The 24,818-nt window shown below is 42.6% G+C and overlaps 1 protein-coding gene across 2 annotated transcripts in view; it reads right to left on the reverse strand.

The window, feature by feature from the left end:
- Nucleotides 1-5,916: 5,916 nt before the first annotated feature.
- SNX30 (sorting nexin family member 30) overlaps nt 5,917-24,818 on the reverse strand; it is a 41,785-nt gene continuing 22,883 nt past the window's right edge. For both annotated transcript variants that reach the window (XM_077921583.1, XM_028713121.2), the window contains exons 3-9: nt 22,256-22,366; nt 20,298-20,456; nt 18,215-18,410; nt 17,217-17,416; nt 10,742-10,828; nt 7,559-7,711; nt 5,917-6,388 (exon numbers count right to left, since the gene is read on the reverse strand). In XM_077921583.1, coding sequence (XP_077777709.1) covers nt 6,329-6,388; nt 7,559-7,711; nt 10,742-10,828; nt 17,217-17,416; nt 18,215-18,410; nt 20,298-20,456; nt 22,256-22,366 — 966 coding nt within the window. In that variant the 3' untranslated portion in view covers nt 5,917-6,328. The remainder of the gene's footprint in view (nt 6,389-7,558; nt 7,712-10,741; nt 10,829-17,216; nt 17,417-18,214; nt 18,411-20,297; nt 20,457-22,255; nt 22,367-24,818) is intronic.

Raw genomic sequence — 24,818 nt, forward strand, 5'->3', positions numbered from 1 at the left:
GGAGCCAAGGATGGAGAACAGTTGCTCACACTTCCTTGCTAGGGGAATAGAAGCAATGTTCTATAATCCTCTTAACAGTGACTGGACCAGCCAGTCAGCAATTCCACTCAGGAGTGAGTATATACAGTTTGGCAAGATATATCTATCTAATGGGCTCTTCCCCCAACAGACTATTTATCACATTGTGCTGCAACTCAGCAGGGCTTTCCTCCATTATACCCTTGTCTAAGGTCACCTGGGTACCATGATTCTGCCTCTGTTACACTACAGCTTGGATTATTGCCATTTATCTATTCGGGGGGCAGGGGTTGTTAAACATGGTGCTGGAACTCACAACATGAAACGAGGACAAAGAGGTCACATCTACACCGTGCATTTAAAGCGCAAAGCTTACCTACCCCCTACGGAATCCTGGCAGCTGTAGTTTGTGAAAAGTGCTGGGAATTCTAGAGGTAAACTATAGTTCCCACAACTTCTCCTTTGGCCATCTAATCTATGTTGGTGCTGTAAGCAAGGTCCTAGGCGCAGGGTTCTTAGTTCACCTGTTCCATTCAGAAGTCAGTAGGATGTAAAAATCATTCTGCTTTGGCTGCAATGATGCCTGGTGTCAGAAAGGCAAAAGGGTTTGGGGGGGGTGTCATCACAAGTATTTAAACCTTCAATTCTCAGGCATCACACCAAAAGCATCAATAAGCACACACCAAAAGCATCGTATTTACTGGTAAAGCAATTTAATCCATTTACTGATCCAGTCCTCTTTTTTTGTCAAAGAAACCATCCTTATACACACAAAGAGTTTATCAAGCATTATAAATTATTTTGCCTTTAAAAAAAAACACCACTACAGAGTCAACACAGCACAGTACTTATTATTTTGTACATAGGCATATAAAAAAAGATAAAAGTGAGCAGACCACATGCTAGCACCTGGACAGACCTGGAGAACCCAATTCACAGGGAAGCTCCCTCAGAAAGCCCCACCATGCACAAACACAGCTGACTTTAGCCTTGGTAGGGCATACAGAGAAGAACTTCCTGCTGGAAATATCCTGCCTGTCTCCCAGAACAAGAAGGGAAATGGGTTCGTCATGTGCTTAGTTGATATGTAAACTGGAAGTGCTGGGAGAGGAGAGGAATAGAACCAAGAGGTCACCTGCAGCTTCCATTTTGGTGGTCAAATTTAGCTCACAATACATACACATTCATCCACACGTAGTCTATGTTTGGGATGGCTGGTGTGTTTTGCTGATGACTCATCGAAAGCTGCCACTTTGGGTTTGCAATCCTTTCCTTGGTTTGGCTGTGACTATTTATTTTCTTCCTTTTTACTACTGCTTTCACTTTAGCTTTTAAAAAGCACAGATGGGGATTGAAAGACTGCAAGAACATATCCCATGCTATTCATCATCGGCTTAACTTCTGCCAACAGTTACTAAAACACAGACGAAAACAGACTCCGGCAACACACTCCATGTGGGTCTCTAGCAGATGAACTGCAGAAAACACTTGACTGCAGAGACAGTCTAATCTCCCATCCTCCCTTCCGTGCATCAAACCATTTCCCTACATAGCAATCTTTGGAAGGGGGTGGGGAAATTGTGGCCCTCCAGATGCTGTGGACTACAGCTCCCATCAGCCCCAGCTAGCATGGCCAACAGTCAGGGGGCTGAGAGTCCAGCAACACCTGGAGAACCTCAAGGCTCCCCGTTCCAGAGTTTTGCTCTTTCACCTTGAACTTGCATCTCTTTTCAGACACTGGCATGGCTCAAAACCCATTCAGAGGGATGCTGCTGGGTGCCAAGATTGTGTCTGTTGCTATAGCAGGGGTGGGGAATTTGTGCCCCTAAGAAGTTGCTGGACTCCAAGGAATTCAACATCACACTAGGTTGAACATTTGAGGATGCCAGCTTAGCAGGCAGAAACATCCCCCCTCTCCTTTCCCTGTGCATCACGGGGGGGGGCAGGGTTCTCCCAACCCCCTCAAGTGCAGGAAGGAGAAGCAGGAGAGGTAAGCCTTATTGCGCAAAAGGAAGCCCCTACCTGCCTGCTCAGTGTCTCGCCAGAGTGGTACATGCCCTGGTGATCTCCCACTTGGACTACTGCAATGCGCTCTATGAGGGGCTAACTTTAAGGGTGACTCAGAAATGCTCAGCTGCACCTAGAGAGTCTTTGAGAAAAGCTTAGAGATACGTATTAAAACGGGAAGCCAGTGAACCCAACTTTTAAATTTTGGACATTAAATGCACATTTAAATAAGCAACTTTTGAGTATACCTAAAAGTCTAGCTTATGATAGGAAGATGGTCATCTAAAACACCTCTCTGTTTTGCTCCAAATTGCACTGTGTGCAAATTAGTGTTTGGAAAGGGAGAGGCCACTATGTTAAGAATGCAACTATTTTTAACGCTGATCATAAAGTGTCTGAAAAATGTTTTGACATTTATATGTTTACTGATTCCATGAGGGCGGAGAATCGCTCTGATTCCACATGTACAAAAATATTTGGGCAAGAGCAAACAGTTTGCCTTTAAAAAACAAAAAAAAGAAAGGGCAGTTATCTTTGTGAAAAGACCTTTAATTGTTCAGAGTAAGAAAAGATTTGTCAAAAAACAGCTAGTGGAACTAAAATGATTTATAATATGTGTGGGGCACTGAATATGTAAATCTAAAACTGACACCCCGGTATAGCTTTATAGGATCTGAAGTGCTTACTGTAATTACAAAAAGCTAAGGCTTTTTACACTACCTGTCTCAGCTTCAAAACAATCTAAGTCAAGACACCCTTTCAGAATGCATTGGAATCATAAGTGTGTTTGGTTTCATATACACACAGATGGATTCACTGTCCAGATCGTCACATGCGACAATGAGCTACACAAGGGCTACTGTGCCCACTAAACATGACCACCTTCCTTTCTTTTCAGAGGAGGGAGACCTGGACTCAGCAATACAGATCACCTCTCCAGGTGGCAGGGGTGTAGTATGGATGGGGCCCTGCCTGCAAAATTCTTAGGGGCGCAAAATTTCAAAAGTAAACAAGAAGAAAATAGTAGTAATAAATAAAGAATAGTGTGCCCTTGCCCTCACAGAGAAAATCTCCCAGTGTCCACATGGACAGACTGAGGAACAGATCTGGGTGGTGGCCGGTTGCTAGAACGTCTTCTGCATGGGTTTTAGAAAGATATCCGCTCCTGACCAATCCCCTGTCCCACACTCCACCATGCTGAACACTCATGGGACACTGCAACTGCCACTCGAGTAGGTCGCTGAGGTATTGCCCCTTTGTTTCAGCCTATTGGGCAGTGTCAAGGATACTTGCCTTGCCCTGGACACTAGCAACCCTTGTTACACCACTGCTGGGTGGTGAGAGTCGGAGGTATGTTAACTCTTCACACACACACAAACACACACACAACTCTCAAGCACAGATCAGTAGCCAGGCCTCTGTGCTACATGTACTTAAAATGGCCATGACCTTCTTCTAAACATGAAACCCAATCCGTATTGACTGTAGCAAGAGCACTTTTCAATACACAATGCTAACTGTACTATTGCCTCTGTTCAAAGCTTTGTCCCTTCAGCCTGATAAACAAGAGCTTCTACTCCAACTGCAAAGAGAGGAGCTCCTAGCATCTTGCCAATTGTGCTCTGCTGCCTGCAACAGGCTTTTTTAAAAATATAAAGAAAATCATACAGGAAGATATTGAAACCGAGAGAGCAAGCATTAAGATGTTTGATTTCAGAAGTGAACACAGCCAACATTACAATCTAAGTTTCGTTTTCTCATCAACAATACAATCTATTGAAGTGCACGCATGTCCTCTTAACATCCAATTTCTGCATGGAGAAAATTGTAAGACATTCAATTTGTTACATGAGCCTTTATGATAGAATGGGAACTCAAAGCAAAACACCTTATCCATTCAATAAAAATTAGACTTGTTATGTCTGTGTTTTAGAAAACATTTTTCTTTCTTTCACCCACAGATTCCAGTTACTTGTGATCTTGGAAACAGACAATCCAGTGCACAATCTCTCCTTTATTTTAGAGCTTGCAGATTCTCCATGTTGTCAAAATTGGAAGGCGATGTTTTGGGAGATCAAAAGAGATTGAGAGCTGGTAGACTGCCTTGGAAGGTGGCAAGTCACTGGAAGTGTCTAAGCAAAAGCTGGATAGCCATGTGTCGGGGATATTATATTGCAGATCCTGGATTGAGTAAGTGGGGTTGGAATGGGTGGCCTCTAGCATCCCTCCCAGTGATCATGTCTCTATCATAAACCCCATTAGACACAGCCCATACTTCTTATTCCTTCCAAGATATTAAGTTACATGCTGGCAATTTCCATGTTTCTATATATTCTTGATCCCACAAGTTGACACAAAATCAAAGTATTGCTTGATACTTTTGAACACCACCAGTTCTGGAACCTTTGCTAATCTAAATGAGAAATAACTCCAAACTATTGTACACGTATCTACAGAGAGGTAGCAGTTCTTTTCCCCAAACTAGCTGCAGCTAATAAAAAGACTGTTTCTAAGTATTAATTGCTAACATCTATTTTCAAAACAGTCTCGGTTACATCCATTGAGTGTTTATTGGAACAGATGGCAAGTGCCGGGGATTTTTTAACAAAAAAATTAGCACAAGTAAAAAAATTAATGCACAAAATTGCTCATTGTCACTCCCCAGCACAAATGGGGGAAAACTTGTAAAGCTGAGTAAAATCCCCTTAGTACTTTTAAAAAGGCAGTCTCCACTCTGTCAAATAATTAGCACTTATTTAGTGCCTTTTAGAGTCAACAGCTTCATATGCAATTTCAATATCCCTTCTAGTCCCTTTGCAAGGTAATTTAGTATTATCCACTTATTAAAAATGAGGGATACAATGGTACCTTGGGTTACAAACACCTCAGGTTACAAACACTTCGGGCTACAGACTCCGCTAACCCAGAAGTAGTACCTCAGGTTATGAACTTTACCTCAGGATGAGAACAGAAATTGTGTGGCGGCGGCGGCGGCAGGAGGCCCCATTAGCTAAAGTGGTACCTCAGGTTAAGAATGGTTTCAGGTTAAGAACGGACCTCAAGAACGAATTAAGTTTGTAACCAGAGGTACCACTGTACTGAGAGGTAGTGGCTAGAAAGTTCATGGCAGACATGAAATTTGAACCAAAGGTTTGTCAGTTCATAGCTCAATCTCCCAGCCACAATACTAGGTCTCCACTCATAATGGTACATACACAGCCATCTTAATGAAAGGCAGGGGGAAGAAAACGGTTGCTTGTTGTGAGAGGTCTCTCTTCAGCTACACTCCCCTGGGACATGTTTAAGAACAGTTTCACTGGCTGTTTTTTGTTGTTGCTTTTACTGAAAGCCCAAGGTGAGAAGGATACATTTGGTGAGACTTGGGGATCACTATGAAACAACATCCATCACATGGCAAACACTAGCATTCAAAAAATGCAGAAAAGGTTCGATTTTTATTATTATTATTATTTTAAGAAAAGATTAATAGTTTCATGTACAGACTTTGGGAGGCACACAACACCCCACACAACTTCCCCCATCCCCAGTAAATGGCTCAAAGGCTCTGGAACCTAGCTGCCTACATGCCATAGCCCACAAGACCACCTCTGAAATATTCTGCAGGTTTCCTGTGCATTTTACCAAGACCGTACCAACTTTTGCCCTGTGGACCTGACCTTCCCATCCACAAAGCCCAAGTTAATTCAAAGAGACCTTTGAGAATCCAGCAAGTGTCTTCCGTCAGCCAAATTCCCTTTCCACATATGGAGGGTGGGAGGAGGGGGCAGAAATCCAACAGATTTTGAAGAGTGAACACCTGCAATTTCATGGTCAACCACTCCTTACTAAACTAACAAGAAAAAGGAAGGACAATAACGATGTGTTGGCACCTTGCATTTTAAAGAGTCCTTTATTATTATCATCGTAATTATCATCACCATCATCATTATTATTATTGTAGTGTTCCTCGTATCAACTTCATTCAATATAAAGCGGTCCAAAAGGAGAAAAGTCCCTGTAGTTTCTTTGCAGTCAGCCAAGGATCATGAGTAGGAGCATTCAAGGCCAACTCGGATGGTTTAATAAAAAGGTGGCACAAAAAATGTACAGTTTCAAACTTTTTTCAAGTTGGATCAGTCCCGAGGTTCAGCACAGGTAGTTGTTCCTCCAGGGGGGTGGGGTGGGAAAACCCAAATCTGACACCAAGTCGTGCATAGTGTATCTCCAGTATGTTTAGTGGTACCGTCACTTGGTCAGAAGTCCGTGGTGCAGGGAGGAAAAGGGTGGGGAAAGATGCGGTTTCTTATTTGGTCTCAGGCTTGTCTTGCAAAAGGGGTATAATAGATTCCCACGCCGTAAGGCACTGTTTGAAACAAAGACACAGAACGGCAAACCCATCAGTGCTTCCATTTAAAACCAGCCACTTCCAGAAGCCCCTAAAGAAAGGACATTGCGGTTGAGAGAGGTGCTCTTTTAGGTACCCAGGGGCCTGCGGTAAAATGTTTCACAGGGGAACAGAGCGGGCCGGAGGCACCACCTTGCAAGCGTGATGGATAGGGGCGTCCTGACGTCACACTCAGGAGCATCGCACCTCCCTTCCTAAGCTGGGCAGAAGCTTCCTGGGCTTTGGGAAGGAGGCCCCCATCAGGAAATAGCCTAATCCCCTCAGTCCACTGACAGCACATCACTGCCTGGGCCTCAAACCACTGAGAGCTTTGTATGCCTCTGCACCTTGAACTGGGCCTAGTAGCTCACTGGCAGGGAATGCTGCTCTTTCAAGACCAGTGAAACATGCACCATTGTGCAGCGCTGCTTACCAACCCAGCAGCTGCAATTTTATTTTATTTTAATTTTTTTCAAAACTGTTTTCACTGACACAATTTTCCTGGGTGACGAAGGTACATATACTGTCTCTGTTTACAGTTCATACAGTCCTATCTACAGGTCAGTTACATTCGGTGTGAGACGCTGCTATCATGGGCATTTTGAGGTTGTGGGGAGAGATAGGTGGGAGAAAGAAGGGGGAGCGATGATTTCTCTCTCTGTTTTTGCACTTTATGCATTATGGCTTTTGTGTCAGTGTCACATGGGCAGGTTATTCATCCATGCATTTATTATGTTTCCTTGGTGGTGAGAGGGATTGGGGAGCCCAGGGCATATTAGTAGCTTGCATTCGGTTGATGGCAGTTGCATTTTAGACAACCTTTAGGACGGTGGTACATGCTAATCAGAAAGCGTTATAAGAATTCAAAGACAGATTCCAGCCAGGCAAAAACACTTGAGGAGGATATGGAGCAAGGCTGGCGAGGGATGTGGCCTGAGGAAAGAGGTCAGAGTGGCCTGGAGAGCTACATTTTGCCCCGCCATTTAGTCCCCCATCCCGGTACGAGAACATTCCACATAAATAGTGACAGTGTGAAAAAGCTAAAACTCGATGGTGGTAAGCAAGAAGCATTCAGCTCTGCTAAACTCTCGTTATTGGGAGGTTCCACAGTCTTTTCACTACATAACAGCGACAACCTTAGAGAATTACCTTCTCGTAATATTGGATGTTTTTGTCTGCCATTCCCATCAAGAGCTGCCGAAAGTCTTGGCGCTTGTTGTTCTGCCACCGGTCCATATCTGCCTTCAGGTCTGCGTTGAAGCATTCCACGCGGTCCTGACACTTTTCAACCTCAGTGGGCACCTGGGGAGAGAGCGAGAAAAAGGAATCCCCCAATGCTGTTGCAGACACAAGTTAAGGGATTTTCTTGGACCACAAGTCCTTTTATTATTTTATTAATTTTCTCAACAAACAATCATTACACTGAAAAAGGAAAACACAAAATAAAACAATTAAAACATCTATATTCACTCTTAATATTAATCCATATTTTGGGAATCATCGAATCCGCTGACTTCTCTCCACTCCCTCCCCTTGTTCCTTTGTGTTATTTTCTTCTGTGCATGTCAACATTATTATTTTTTATTATTTTACTATTATTATTTTATCCTTCTTTAGTTTTTTATTTCTTTTCCTCTCGCTTTCTTTTTCTTTATTTTTCTCTTTTCCTTGTCTTTTCTTCCTACTTGATTCTCTTTTAGACTAAGTAGCTGTTTTATCTCACTATATTATAAAAAAGATACTTTGTAATGGGTATGTATTTCCTGGGAAAGGAGGAGGTGGAAGAGGACTGGAAGAAGTTTAAAGGTTACCTACAAAGACTTTATAAATTGTTTGAATGTTAAGAAAGTGCATGAAAGGAAGGAACTTGGCATCAGCAGTCTAGATGAGAAATGTATGAGAATAAGTTGAACCATAAAGATGAGATTTGAACTAAGGTTATACCTAAACTAAGTAGTTAAGTATTTGATGGAAATATCTAAAGCTAGAGGTATAACACATTAGATTTAGAACATAAGATCTGAAATAAGGCAATAAATTGCGGAACATAATTTTTGTTCGGAGAACGCAGGAAAGGGAGACGTGAGGAAGTCCAGAAGATTTTGAAAAAATGTATGAAAGGTTGTGATTTGTTATCTCTTTTTTTATATATAATATCTGTGTTTGTTATATATTTGGTGAATTTCTCTTCTTAAAAAATTGCAATAAAATATTTTTTTAAAAAAAAATGTAATGGGTATGTATTTTTGTATTTCTTTGAAAAAGTATCAATTATTATTTATTTTTTTAAAAGAAAAAGAAGGTACCGTATTTGCTTTCCCAGACTTAAGCCCTTGGGTGTTCAGCTTCGGGAAACAATCATTTGAGACAGGATTGATGGGGGTTTGAATGCACCCCTTGCATCAGCCACTCCCCGATGACACCCCTGCATTGGGGGTACACCTGTACCAGGGCAGCTGGGTGAAAATGCCTAGGCTGTCCCTGTGAGCTGCAATGCAAAGGAGCCTTTAGGGTGGTGGCTCATAGGCAGTGTCAATGTTGCATCTGGGAGACTGCCATGCTACAGACCCACCTCCTAACGCAGGAGTAGCTGGGGGGGGTGGTACAGGGGTACACGCAGAGCAGATGTGTCTTGGTATCCTGCATCATGTGATTATAGTCACATGACACTTAACACCCAAATAGGGTTTTAATGCTGGCAGTTATGGAGTAGCACCAGCATCTTGGACAAGTATCAAGGGCTAAAGCTTTTATTCCCAAGAATCTACACTGGCTCCCAGTATGTTTCTGAGCACAATTCAAAATGTCAGTGCTGAACTTTAAAGCCCTGAATGGCCTCGGCCCTGTATACCTGAAGGAGTATCTCCACCCCCATCGTTCTGCCCAGACTCTGAGGTCCAGCGGTGAGGGCCTTCTGGCGGTTCCCTCACTGCAAGAAGCAAAGCTACAGGGAACCAGGCAGAGGGCCTTCTCAGTAGTGGCACCCTCCCTGTGGAACACCCTTTATGTCAAGGAAATAAAGAACTACACCACCTTTAGAAGACATATGAACACAGCCCTGTATCAGGAAGTTTTTGATGTTTGAGGTTTTATTATGTGTCTCTGTGTTGGAAACTGCCCGGAATGGAAATTATATTATTATTATTATTATTATTATTATTATTATTACTATTCCAAGGCCATATTTCCTTTCAGCTTTCAGCTAGGGAGACAACAAGAGATCTTTGTATAGACAGTGATGTTGTGGCTACACAATGCAATGAACCAGCCTTGGACCAGCCTTTCAGTCTACTCTAACTTACTTCACAGGACTGTTCCAAGGTTAAAACACAGTTCCTAATACACACTGTCCTGAATACATTTGAAGAGCAGTGGAGCACAGATGAGATAAATCCAGAGCTTAAATTGTTAATTGTTCTATTAGCTTAAAGAAAAGACGAAGTGGAGAGGCTCTAACTGGCAAAGCAAACCTATTAGTTGTCACTGCTTTCAAATAAAATTGCATTAATTAAAGGAGGCTGTGCCTAAGATGAAAAGAAAAAGATTAACTTCAAAGTGAATTAGTATAATTACTAATTTTTAAAGCTTTTAAATATTGGTGGCACGGTGGATAAGGCCTCTGCTGCTTATTCATCAGTTAAGGAATCAATGTGCATTCAAGCACCAACACTAAGGTAACAGCTTCTATTCTCCAGAAATATAGTGACAAACGTAGTTACCCCACTAATGGATAGCTCAATTCAATCTATGTGAAAAGAACCTTAACATAGGTTCTTTCAAAAAACCTTAAATTGAGACCAGGAATGGAAAACCTATGGTCCTCCAGATGTTGTTGATCTCCAACACCTGTCCGCCCCAGCCAGCATGGCCAATGGTCAAGGGTGATGGGTGCTCCGGTCCAAAATTCAGAAGGCCAAAGGTTCCTCATACCTGCCCAAAAGCCAGCCAAAACATGCTGTGAGATAAACCAAAGCTGGTTGACGGGAAAGTATAATTTACACAAGCAATGGATATCAATAATTATTGTTCAAATCTGCGTATATATTTTATTACCCCTTGTCACAATTAAAATAATCAGACCACCAATTGGCCAACCTGGGATATTCAATTGTTTGTGGCATTGAGCAGTTTTGTTTCCTTGTGTCTCGAGGATCTCTCCTACCCAAACAAATGATCTTTTCCTCACCAAAGATCAAGTCCAAGAATCCAGTTTGCAGCCCAATAGATTGCTTTTTAGTCACCTGTATTTACTGCCCTTTTCAATGTTCCACAAAAGCTTTTTAATCTTGCTGAAGACAATGGAGTGGGAGACTTAGCCCAAAGAGGACTAACCTTGGGGCGGTCTTCTCTTTTTAAGACCACAGCTTCCAGTTTGGCTTCATATTCGGCTTGAACTTGATCTCTTTTCTTCAACACATTCTAAAGGGGGGGAGGAAAGAGACAGGATGCAATCAGAGGAGATGCAAGGGTTATGTCCACACACACACTTCATACGAACTTCAGCTTGTCACCCCAAGCCAGCTGTAGTCCACTTGAAACCAGCACTACTTAAGTGTCAGCAGTAGAGGTCTATTGGCTAGGAAGGGTGATGGCAGTTGCATTGTCTTCTTGCATTAGACCAGCTATGGGAAACCTATGGCCCTCCAGCTGTTGCTGAATCACAACTCCCATTGGCCAAGCTGGTTGGGGGCTGGTGGGAGTTGTAGTTCAGCAACATCTGGGGTTGACCACCAGTTGGGAACCACTGTTCTAGAAGGTCAGAAATGAAGGTCCAGGTCCAGGGGGGCAAGTTCAGTAGCCAACAATGGGGAGCGCATTCTCCTAGTGTTTTGACCCTACCTGCTTGTGCAGTGTCTTCCCAAAGTGGTACATGCCCTGGTTATCTCCCGCTTGGACTACTGCAATGTGCTCTACATGGGGCTACCTTTGAAGATGACCCGGAAACTACAACTAATCCAGAATGAGGCAGCTAGACTGGTGACTGGGAGTGGCCACCAAGACCATATGACACCAAGACCATATGACCTACATTGGCTCCCAGCACATTTCTGAGCACAATTCAAAGTGTGGGTGCTGACCTTTAAAGCCTCAGCCCAGTATACCTGGAGGAATGTCTCCACCCCCATCATTCAGCCCGGACACTGAGGTCCAACTCCGAGGGCCTTCTGGCAGTTCCTTCACTGAGAGAAGAGAAGTTAAAGGGAAACAGGCAGAGGACCCTCTCGGTAGTGGCGCCCGCCCTAGGGAATGCCCTCCCATCAGATGTCAAGGAAATAAACAACCACAGTGGACCCTCGGGTTACGTTACCTTCGGGTAACGTAACTTTCGGGTTGCAAATGCAGCAACCCTGGAAGTGTATACTTCCGGATTTCGCCGTGCATGCATGCGCAGAAGCGGCGTTTCATGTTGTGGACTTTTCAGGGTATGTAAGGACTCCCAGAACAAATTAAGTCTGTATCCAGAGAGTCCACTGTATCTGACTTTTAGAAGACATCTGAAGGCAGCCCCGTTTACGGAAGTTTTTAATGTTTGATGTTTTATTGTATTTTTAATATTTTGTTGGAAGCTGCCCAGAGTAGCAGGGTATAAATAAATTATTATTATTATTATTATTATTATTATTATTATTATTATTATTAGGGATCTTCCAGATTGCAGAGGTAGACTGGAAGGATTACGACTATTTGAGTCAGTGAAACAATCCTTATTTCAGTGCATGATCATCATCATCACCCTTCAGAAGGGATAGGGAATCTTGGATAGTGTTTGCAACACAGTGGCTTGGTTGTGAAAAAGTTCAAAGTCAGCTATGAAGCTCACACATTTTAAGCTCCTTTCAAGAACAGCAGGACGGAGATCAGAAATCATTCCATCACGGCAAAACAAATTTGGCAGGACTACAGAATGCAGCTCAGAAACTTACAAGCTACAATCATTTTCAGCCTCGAGCAAATCCTTGCTCTCGTAGCAGTGTAAATCTGTTGTAAAAATTAACTACTGCCCCCCCACACACTCAAGCACTACAAACTGTATTAGTACCTCCAAAACATTTGATTACAGCAAGGCACTCTATTTAAATCTGCCTATCCCCCAAACTAAATACTTAGCTTTGAGATATCAAGCACATCTCCTGAAAGCAATTCTGAATGGCTGGTGCTCTCAGGTTTGCTACCTACCTCAAAACTTTAAAGATCTGGTGAGGGTAAGATCTAGCAAGCAACATATGAATCAGATCGCATATACAGGCAGCCCTGTCTAGCAGCTATCACTGAAACGGTTCCAAGAGGCTTTGCGGTTACAAGGTTTGGTTTTATTGGCTTGTGGGCAGGAGAGGCTTCAGCAAATGTGCAGAACAACTTGTTATTTGCCCATCAAAACCCATTTCACCCAGTTATGCTTTTCAGCAATAAATGTCATTGGAAACCATTTATATAAAGGCAACGGAAGGAAACCGTTTTAAAGAAACACCTTTTCATTCATGTGAGCCAGCAAATTGCAGCGCAAGAAATAAAGGGCAGCTATTTCACAGCCCTTTTTTGACACTCCATCTGACAATGACATCCCTAACCCAAACAGAACTTTTCAGTACTCCAGTGATGCCAAAGTCTTTGTTCAAATCGTGGGACCGTTCTGATCAGGTACATTAACTGCAGGAGATGTTTCTAGCTGTTCTGTGTGCAAATCTGACACTGAAAAGGAAGGCAGGTAGGTAATCTAGTGCTGAAGTTTCTTTAAACCTGACCATAATAGCACCTACCAAATTTGTGATCCATTCAACAGCTGAAAGATATGCACTTATCTGCTGATGTGATCCAATAACTTAGGATGTGTGACACTTGCATCATGCATGCTTTCTGCAGTTTAAAAGGCACAGCTTTCTTTTCTCTGGGAGAACCACAGTGATGTGCAACTTTTCCCTATAGTTATTAGAGAGGTAGATAAGCCCTTCCAATTGAACAGGTATTTCTGCTTTGGTGCAGGTATGTAAAAATGCTAATAAACTAGTTGCCTTCGGCTAAAAGAAATCTGCCTGCAGAATATGTAGAGATTCGAACTTACGGTTTAATCATTAATATATTGCATTCGAAAGGCACATGGCTAGCAAACAGACAGGTCTGGGACAATGCATATTTGTTTGCGGACAGAAAGAAAAGGTGAAGAATGATCACGTCTGTTTCTGGAGAAAGAGGATTGATGTTGCCTTCTCTAGAGTCCTACACAGGTGATGTGCTGCCCTCGTGTGATTACGCATAGGGGAGATGGGTCTCACTGGCTCTGCCCCCCATATTTTATGTCCTCATCACCCAGTCAGTCCCACTGCCATCCACACAGTGGAAAGGTCTGGAGCAGGGATGCTGTTCTATTAATGTACATTCCTCAGTTTAGAACTTTGACCACACAGGAAGTCTACACTTCAGAATTCTCCAAGGAGGGAAGGCTGGTGAGAGCAGGATCCAGCAAACACATCCCTGCACTTTCCCTCAGACTATGGTAACGGCATAGGGCAGATTGCCTGTATAGGGATTGATTTATTGTCTCCCACCCCATCCCATACCACTGAATGCTAGCTCAATATTCCACCCCATTAATGGAAAAGGAGCGTGTTCAAGTCCATCTCAAGTTATATGCAGACCTCTATATTTAATCACACACACAAAATTCACAGGTTCTCTTCAAAAGTTAACCTCCAAGCTAAGATTAAAGGGGACTGGATGATATATGCTCAAATTTACTGGTGATTAATATGCTGCATTTCCCAGAGTTCTTTGGGGGAAGCCACAACTGTTAAAAAGTGCTTTGATACTGCTTCAAATGCATAGTGCAGATGAGGCCTTCCCCTGGATGCAACCTGTGCTTAAGCCAACCTTCCTTTCTTTTTATATTTTTAAAGTACTTCCTAGTTTCTTCTCTCTCTTTTTAAGTTGCATAAAATATCAGGGGGGCGAAAAGTTCTCCGTTTAAAAACGGAGTTTGTGTTTTGACCTGGGCCAAGGACTTTAGCCATTTCTCACAGTAAAGAATAGGGAAAATTAAAAAGCTCTGCAAAAAATAAAAATAAAAAGGATAGTTACGTATTATTCATTATATGTTGTTCTACAGGCAGAGCATTGAAGCCGATGCATTAATACAATGGTAGGGGATTTCTTAAAGCTGCACAAAGTTGTAATTTCTCAAGGGACTGGAGACGGCAGCTGACTGCTGTACCCACATGAGAATTCATCTGCATGCTTTCAGCTCCTCAGGCATATACATACATATACACGCACACGCACACACACACACACACACACACACACACCCCAAAAAGCCCAACCAACCGTTAACTCCATTTACCTAATATCAAAACATTCCACGGGGAACTGTTTGTACTAACTGTGCCCAGAATGCTTTATATCATCTCAACAGTTCCTACTCCTGCTTTTCCTTTCTTGTAATAGCAAATCAGCATGAAAATGATACATAGCAGGCCCCGAGGCCCTTCCCACAGCTTATATATCATAATCGGTGCATCAGAGAGGCACGTTTGGGCAACCCCTTTCATACAGGGGCCACATGCGACTTCTCAAAGCAGTGAAGGCTGCATCATGATGGTAAGAAGAGAATAATTATTTATCAGTTACAAGGCATGGGGATATGCAGGCTTGCAGAAGAAGGTAATGTCCCATCTTCATGGCTAATCAGTCCCCATAACACCTGGAAGCGGCCTGTTACACCCAGTGTTCGAAACTCCCATTGTTCTAGGCGTGTTTTGCGACAGGGAATTTCATTAGTGCAAGCAGTTTTCGAGCTCTGGGCACAGTAATGCGCCTAAGATTTCAGATTAAAGCTCCAGAGTGGAAGGAAAGGAGGGCTTTTTTCTGCCTCCCTACTTCCAGCTACTCTCTTAAGAATACAGTGGTACCTCGGGTTACATACGCTTCAGGTTACAGACGCCGCTAACCCAGAAATAGTACTTCAGGTTAAGAATTTGCTTCAGGATGAGAACAGAAATCGTGCTCCGGCGGCGCGGCGGCAGCAGGAGGCCCCATTAGCTAAAGTGGTGCTTCAGGTTAAGAACAGTTTCAGGTTAAGTACGGACCTCCGGAACGAATTAAGTACTTAACCCGAGGTACCACTATATTAGAGGAGTGGGGGCAGGGGAAGGACTAGACCATGTGAAAAATGAACATCATATTTTAGCTGCAGTTCATTCATTTTCAGCTATGTATTCTTGTTGTTAAAAAAACAACAAAAACACCCGGACATTTCGTTGTTGCAACCATAACCTAGGTTTAAGGTACCATTTAGCTTCTACCTTTCCTAACTCAGTTTCTAACACTGGTTACACCTATTTAAAATCCTGCAGACAGCTAGCACTGCCATGGATACACACGCACACAGGTATACCCTGGAGGTAAGGATTTTCAAGTATTTGGTATGCTAGCGAACTCACCTGTCATCTATGGGGACTACACATTGCCCCCCTGCTAACCATGCTTAGCCAGAATTGAGAGGCAGCACCTGCAACCTGCCTTCCATCCCACACCTAGAAAAAAAGATTATTACATCTTCTACCCTCAATCACAGCTAAGGGTTCACTGGCACCAACATTACTACTACATAATGTGGTCGCACCCAGATTCATCATGGTTAGGGCTAGCAAAGTGTGGCAGTAAGTCAGGATCTGAAGAACTGCATGTGATGTTAACATATGAGAGTGCTGGAGGTGAAATAGTTAAACAGGTTACCCAATCAGAACCCAGGGGGTGGAGTCAGAGGGACTATAAAACCAGCTCTGGGAGGGGCGAAGAGAGAGAGTTCATTGGGAGTTGGGTGGTTGTTTGTAGTGGAAGTGAATTGGGATAGAGTCTGTAGGTAGGTTGAGTTAGTGTAGCGAAATAAGCTGAGTCAGGAACAGTTAGGAACTACGAAGACAAGTAAATATCTGAGAGGTGGTTTAGTGAGTGAGAGCAGGTAGTGGAAGTTATAGGTCTGGATAGGCACCTATGATTGTAATGGACCGATACTGTTTATGAAACTGCACGCTTGTTAAACTGCAATAAATAAACAGAAGTTTATGTTCCAATTTAACCCTGACTGGAATCAGTATTGCACCAGGTAGGGCCTGGGTGGTGGCAGCAAGAAATAAAGTGGTGGCACAGGGATCAATAGACGGTGAAACGTCCGGGGACCCTGTGTGATCGCCACACTGCAGGATGAAATCAATTTCAGAGGCTATGTTGCAAGGAACCCTAAGTTAAGAACACGGGTGGAATCCAACATCCCACTACGGCAATCAGCTTGCCAGATAGGACAATCCTGCCTCCCCTTCCCCAACACGCTGTTCTGGATGGAGTTTCTATAAGTTGTCAGTTATACCTTCAATTTAACCCAGTAGCAAAGCGACAACCAGAGGAGTTCTTTCAGTATCCGTGTTACATGGTCCTAACTGGCTGGACCATTCAATAGCCAGAAAGATGAAGTCAAATGTCTGCCATATTAAAGGAGAGACGGTGAGATTTGTTCCAGGGAAGGAAGCACATCGTTTCTGGGAATAGTTCTGACTTTGCTAACCAAGATTAGCAGGAAGCCAGTGTTACATCTGCGTGAGTTCCATGATTTTGAAAGTTTGGGGTACTTTATCTATATATATAATTTCTGGAACCATTTTGTGCCAAAATGAAAGCAGCAGGTAGAAGTGGCCACACAGAGATCTCCTGAAGGGGATGCAGTAGTTTTATGCCCACAAAATGTCCACACGCTGGCATTTCTGGCAAAGCTGTTTTCCTAGATGCAAACATCTGCCTGCCACAAATCCCATGTTACCTTCATGGACTCCGAGTACAGCATATACTCTCTTAGGACAGGAAGAAAGTCTTCGGTCATGTCTTCGCTCAGTTCCTCGAGTGCCGTACAGCAATTCCCAATGCAGGCAGATACTCCTTCAAGAGGCTCCGACAGCTCTTTCTCTAACCCACTCCAGGTTGAGTAAACAGGACCATACTCTCGGAGCTCCACAAGGTATTCTGCAAGAGAACGATGCTATGAAAATAAAAGGCAGGAAAGTTCTGGTTTCTGGGTTTCGAGACGGCACCAGAGGGTTTGTGTGTTTGTTTTTAAAGTCAACAAGCCTAACTTTCAGATCAGAAACTTCTCGTGATAAGGAAAATACCAATAATAAAAGTGTCAGAACCTACAAAGGAAGGTCTAGGACCTTTGGGTAATTGCTGTAAGCATCTTGCTACAACTTAAGATGCAGGAGGACAAAGAACGACAAAGGAATTTAGCCATTCTGAATGCACACGCAATACATTTTTAATTCCCCTTTTTCAATTATATTTTATTAAGTTTCAACATTTTAAACATATACAGTCCAAAAACAATTTCATCTCTTCTCAAATTTATCAACTTCCCCATTTTCCATGAAGTTTCTCACCTTCTGCTGCACTATATATTAAATCATAACCACAATAGTGTTTGTTGCAGAATGAACATCTTTTTCGGACTACTAAATGAAATATTATAGTATGATGAACTCGCGACAGGATTTGAGCTATGAGCAACAGATGTAATTATATTTTTGATTCCATATGCAACACATATTCTGAAAATGTATATACTGGGGATGGAAACCTATGGCTTCCCAGACATAGCCAGGCTATAATCCCCATTATGCTTGACCACCAGCCACTTTGGCTCAGCTGATGGGAATTGGTAGTCCAAGCATTTTCCAGGGGGCCACAGGTTCCCCCAGCGCTGGCATCCAGACTTTGCTAGCGGAGCAAGAATTAGAGTTATAAAGAAAAGCTGCACATGCTACTCACCTACTTCCTCCTTGATAATTCGCTGTGCTATCCTGTCAATGGTTCCAAGCTTCAGAGAAAAAGTATCTAGGTAGTCACCAATGGCAGCAAACTCCACCGGTCGACTTCTGAGTTTATAGCTTCCTGTGACATATTTTACCGATTCTCCCATCTTAGAAAGCAAGGCCATTCCCTGCTTTTTATAAGCATGAAGATCCTATGGACGACAAGAGCAGCCAATTAGCTTTTAGATTATGTTTATGTCTTCCAAATACAGTCGTACCTTGGAAGCCGAACGCCTTGGGAGTCAAACGTTTTGGCTCCCGAACGCTGCAAACCTGGAAGTGAGTGTTCCAGTTTGCAAACGTTTTTTGTAATGCGAACATCCGATGCAGCTTCCTGCAGCCAATTCGAAGCCGCGCCTCGGTTTCTGAACGTTCTGGAAGTCAAAAAGACTTCCGGAACTGATTCCGTTCGACTTCTGAGGTACCACTGTATATTTGTTCAACAACAAACTTGGGGAAGCTAGAGTTTCAGTCTATTCTATTCTGAGGACCGCAGAGAGTTACAGGCCCTTACAACCTGTGTTAATGCTCCAAAACTCCCATTAAGAGGAGTTGCTTTCATTTATTCCAAAATAAATACATTTGCAGAAGTTACACTCTTAGGGCTGTGCCGAACTTAGGCCTCATCTGCATTAGTGGTGATTTATAACAACAACCAGAATGCAAGCAGCAGCAGTCACACCACTGCAGTAATATTACGCAAAGTAGATATTTATAACAGGTGAGGGAAGGAGGAAGAGAAACTTTGTGACTCCCTACCACAACATGTGGGGGCGGCTGCCACGTTAGAAGACTTTCTAGTGGGCTTCTCAAATAAATCTGTTTAATCATTGAGGGAAACCGAATTTTAGAGTAGACAAGCCTTTGGTCTGTTCACAGTAGGATATCTTATTTCTGTTTGCTTCTCCCATCCACCCACAGCTCAGTCTTCTCTTTTTCTTGAAAGCAAACCTCTCAGTTTCCCCTGTATCCAATCTCTGTCCTAGCTGTTTGTTTGTTTGTTTGCATTTATATACTGCCCTATACCCGGAGGTCTCAGGGCGGTTCACAGAATAAAAACAAAATATAAGACCACAAAATACATAATCAAAATAAAAACAACAACTGAATAAACATCCCCCCCCCCAAAAGAAACACCCCACATTTTAAAAGGCCGTAGGATGTCAATCAAATCTACCAAAGGCCTGGTTGAAAAGGAACGTTTTTGCCTTATGCCTAAAGGTGTATAATAGGGACGTAAAAGGTGTAAAATAGGGATGCGGGTGGCGCTGTGGTGTAAACCACAGAGCCTTGGGCTTGTAGGCTGAAAGGTCGGTGGTTCGAATCCCTGCGACGGGGTGAGCTCCTGTTGCTCGGTCCCTGCTCCTGCTAACCTAGCAGTTCAAAAGCACATCAAAGTGCCAGTAGATAAATAGGTACCGCTCTGGTGGGAAGGTAAATGGCATTTCTGTGCACTGCTCTGGTTTCACCAGAAGCGGCTTAGTCATGCTGGCCACATGACCCGGAAAAACTGTCTGCGGACAAACGTCCGCTCCCTCGACCAGTAAAGCGAGATGAGCGCCGCAACCCCAGAGTCATTCACAACTGGACTTAACTGTCAGGGGTCCTTTACCTTTAAAGCTGTATAGTGAAGTGGCTAGATTCTATTGTGCTCTTTCAAATGCTAAGCTTAAGGTATACTGAAAAATATATACTGTATTTTTCCGTCTATAAGACGCCCCATGTATAAGATGCCCCCTATTTTGGGGGACTCAGATTTAAGAAAATGGGGAATGTATCCATGTACAAGATGCTCCCTAATTTTTGACATTATTTTTTAGGGGAGAAACCTAGTCTTATACACAGAAAAATACGGCAACTGTCAAATACTGACACCCAAAGTAGCTGTATAACATGAGTGGTTATCAGATGAATTTGATGGTGCTATTTAAAAGCATGTTTAACATTGATAAGCAATCTTTCATCAGATTCTAAACAAAGGCTTCCACCTCTAAACACATCCATTGAAACACAGTTCTGCACAGGTTTGCTTTACTTACTTTGGCAGTAAGAAACACATGAAAGTGTTCGTTAAAAGAAAGCACAGGATGATCAGCAATCCTTTTCAAAAATTTATCCAAGGCCTTCCTCCTCGTCTCAACAAATTCTTCTGAAAAGCGATCAACGACTCCTTTGACCACAAATTTCTCTGGGAGAGGCTGGAAGGGAACAGGAAAAAATCTTAGGAGCTTAGAAGGACAAGAAAATCTCTATCCTCAAGCTTTGATGTTTTAGAAAACATGCACATTCAAGTTTTTCTTCCACTACAACAGTAAACAGAAGTTTTTAAAAAACCGAAGCAAATATTTTGTAACAGCATTTTCATAGTTCATCAGTGTACGGAGAGAGTTGTAGAGCACAGCACAGATGTTACGAGACATCACTGGGCCAGAAGAAACTGCTGACTTGCACCTTTTCACCTAAAAATAAGTTTTAAGCAGTAATTGTTTCTGAAGGGAAGACAAAGTTGTGTTCACCCATTCAGAGGAAGCTTTTTTGAAAGACTGATTTTTGAAGCTTTGCTGACTCCAAATGCATTCTGAGTAATGTCATGTTGTTAGAGAGATCTAATGAAATAATATGCAAAATAAACCCACTTAAGTCAATGGGCTTAAGTATTTTAGGTCCATTGAATTCAATGGGTCTACTGTGGGTACAATGAATGTTTGATATCAACCAGTGAACCCAAATTAGGTAAACATGGAGCACAACCTGAAAGTGTTGGGCCAGGTAGCTTCTAATGGCTTGTTACCTGTGCAAGTCCCTCCCAAACATATTTTTGAGAGCATCACACCAGCAGACAATTCAGGAAGAACTGAGAAACATTTTTTTTTTTTTTTTTGTGATGGGGCAGGTCTTTGAATCTTAGCCCACAAGAAGTGAGTGAGGGTTCTACATCATAAAAGGTATTGTTGATCTAACATGCTGTTTCAGTAATTTTTTATCTGTTATTGTGCACTTTTTCCTGTTTTTATTAAATACTACACAATACTTCTGAAAAATAAAGAGGTTCTTAAAAATTAAAAGATTTTTGTTGTTGTTTAGTCATTTAGTCGTGTCTGACTCTTCATGAACCCATGGACCAGAGCACGCCAGGCACTCCTGTCTTCCACTGCCTCCCGCAGTTTGGTCAAACTCATGCTGGTAGCTTCAAGAACACTGTCCAACCATCTCGTCCTCTGTCATCCCCTTCTCCTTGTGCCTTCAATCTTTCCCAACATCAGGGTCTTTCCCAGGGAGTCTTCTCTTCTCATGAGGTGGCCAAAGTATTGGAGCCTCAGCTTCACGATCTGTTCTTCCAGTGAGCACTCAGGGCTGATTTCCTTAAGAATGGATAGGTTTGATCTTCTTGCAGTCCATGGGACTCTCAAGAGTCTCCTCCAGCACCATAATTCAAAAGCATCAATTCTTCGGTGATCAGCCTTCTTTATGCTCCAGCTCTCACTTCCATACATCACTACTGGGAAAAACCATAGCTTTAACTATAAGGACCTTTGTTGGCAAGGTGATGTCTCTGCTTTTAATTAAAAGATGCCACCACATAAATGCCACAATGGATGTATAACCTACACACATTATGATATTAGTGTAAAAAAAAAAAAAAAAGCAATAGCTATTAGTGCTTTTTAAAAAAAAATATCCTGTTTTTGTTCTCATTGAAGAAGTCAAGTTTAGCCACAGAGTACAGTTTCTAAGGATCAGAAAACAGTGCAAGTAAGCAACTGTAATACAGACCTATAACGTCAGAATATATGAAGTATAAATTAGTTCAGACAGGAATGTTTTGGAGTGTTCTGTTTTGCATTTCGCCCACAAAATAATTGAGGCAAGCATTTTCTTTATCTCTCTTTCATTTTAAACACACCTCAAATCCATTACTGCTGAAAAAGCAGAAATGTGCACTTCTTATAAGTGCATTATTTATTCCAACAAACAGTGGTCCCGACTTACTACCTACGGGAATGAGATGAGTGGGTTGAGATTCCTCTAGTTTATTCCTGAGCCAGTCAAAATCCTGGTATCTTCGGCGCATGGAATACTCTGGCAAGTCAAACTCTGCACGTGTGGTCTAAGAATAAAAATGAAGCGAAAGGGGAAAAGCGAGCAAGAGAAATCAGACAGGGTAAGTAAAAATATATATGCTTAAATCACTAGTCTTTGCATTCACTGTATTATTATTAAATTTCTTTTACCAAACGTTGACTTCTATACTGGCTTGAAGCCAAATGTACCAGCCATACCTCAAGCCGAGCCATTCAAGCATTAGCAAAGAAACAAATTTTATTTTCATATGCCTCTGGCAACTTAAGATGCACAACCTGGGAATCAACTCAGTATTGAACTTGGACAAGTGCCCCTATTTTGAAAGCTCTTTTTATTAAAGCTTGGGGGGAAGCAATATACAAAAGTTAACATCAAATATCAAGCATTTTTTAAAAACATAAAAACTAAGGGACAGAAAATAAAGAGGAGGGAAGGGGAAGGGAAGGACTTATTGGACAAGTGTGTAATGGATATGTCAACTTTTCGTTATTTGAATGGAACATTCCTTGAGGAGTGGGAAATGTAAAAGATAACCTTAACATAGTAACTGAGCCTATGAATTTTTTGTATCTTCAATGGATGCATTCCCTTTCTTTGTTCTGGAAAATTAAGACTTAGGGTTGTATCCCAATGAAGCTGTATCGTTTTAGCACAAGAACTTTCCCAGTGCAATGGGAATTCCTCTCCGTGCATCCCCTCTATGTACGACACTAAATTTGTGCTTTGCTGGGAAAAACAAGAGCCAGCACATTGGGGAAAAACAAAGCAAAAACAACAACAACCCCACACCACCGTCTCTTCATGTTAATCTTGTTTCTATACCAATGGTTCTAATCCAACATCAGTCACACTTGGACTTAATCCATTAAAATTAAAAGACATGACTAACTTAGGTCCTTTAATTTCAGCGGGACTCTTCTGAGTAAAACTTAGTTGGATACAACTGAAATTGAAGTATTTCACCCATAGTGGAGATTGCAGTTTTTCAGGATAGATGGCAGCAAACCTGCTTCCCCCATTGTTATACCATCAAACTGGGAGGAATTGTTCAAAATGAATGGAAGAATTTATATGGGAAGATTTCTGAGGTGAATGCCAAGATTCTCTACTCTCTCTTGCTTATGAACACAACACCATCAAAAAACAAGCATACATTGCTTGTTAGTTTAGAGGCATTATCCAATACAAGGTACTGGTACTCATTTCACACAGAAGTATACAAGCAATAGAAATATTCATGAAGAGGGAGAATCGCATTCCACAAACTACAAATGAATGCAAGACCTTCGAACACCAGCAATGGCAGCACGACCTGGAAAATTATTACATTCTTGTGGCAAGAAGGGGGGGAGAGGGAAATAAGTTGTGTGCTCTCAACCGTAGACACCCATAGCCCGTGCCTATGAGAGAAAACTCTCTAAGCTAGTGAGTCAAAAAAACTGTGGAACTTAGAAGTCAAAGAACTATCTTCCGCAAGAAACACAGCTCTGCAAATGTTATTAACCACACAATACAAAGCAAGTTCTCAGCGCTATGAGAAAGCCAAGTGGGTTTAATAAAGCAGATGACTAAAGCTCTCCCCAGGGATTCCTTGAAACTAGGAAGAAATCTGGAGATCTAACAGAATTTTTTAACACTTGTCACTTTAGACACTAGATTTTCCAGAGAAGCCATAACAGCTAAAGGCATACAATACAGATATTAAGCCATAAAGTGGGCATGACAGCTTCCTTTGATGCAATGTGCTAACCCATCCTAACTTGAATGGGTGAGAGGAGAGGCCTGTCACAAAGTATTGTGGGCTACACACAACATCACTGTGCGCGTGTGCACACACAAACACACACGGTCCCAGTCTCAAATAAGGCATATGAACAAGAAAGGAGATTCCAATTAAACATCAGAAAGAACTTTCTGACAGTAAGAGCTGTTTGACAGTGGAACGTCTCCCTCAGGAGGTGGTGGACTCTCCTTCCTTGGAGGTTTTTAAGCAGAAGTTGGGTGGCCGCCTGTCATGGCTACGTTAGCTGAGATTCCTGCATTGCAGGTAAAAGGTAAAGGTAAAGGTACCCCTGCCCGTACGGGCCAGTCGGGTCCGACTCTAGGGTTGTGCGCTCATCTCACTTAAGAGGCCGGGGGCCAGCGCTGTCCGGAGACACTTCCGGGTCACGTGGCCAGCGTGACGAAGCTGCTCTGGCGAGCCAGCACCAGTGCAGCACATGGAAACGCCGTTTACCTTCCCGCTATAAAGCGGCACCTATTTATCTACTTGCACTTAGGGGTGCTTTCGAACTGCTAGGTGGGCAGGAGCTGGGACTGAAAGACGGGAGCTCACCCCGCCGCGGGGATTCGAACCGCCGACCATATGATCGGCAAGTCCTAGGCGCTGAGGTTTTACCCACAGTGCCACCCTGCGTCTGCATTGCAGGGGGTTGGCCAAATGACCCCCCCCCCAGTATCCCTTCCAACAATTCTAT

This window comes from Podarcis muralis, chromosome 17, assembly GCF_964188315.1.
Source record: "Podarcis muralis chromosome 17, rPodMur119.hap1.1, whole genome shotgun sequence".
In the NCBI taxonomy this organism is placed as follows: domain Eukaryota; kingdom Metazoa; phylum Chordata; class Lepidosauria; order Squamata; family Lacertidae; genus Podarcis; species Podarcis muralis.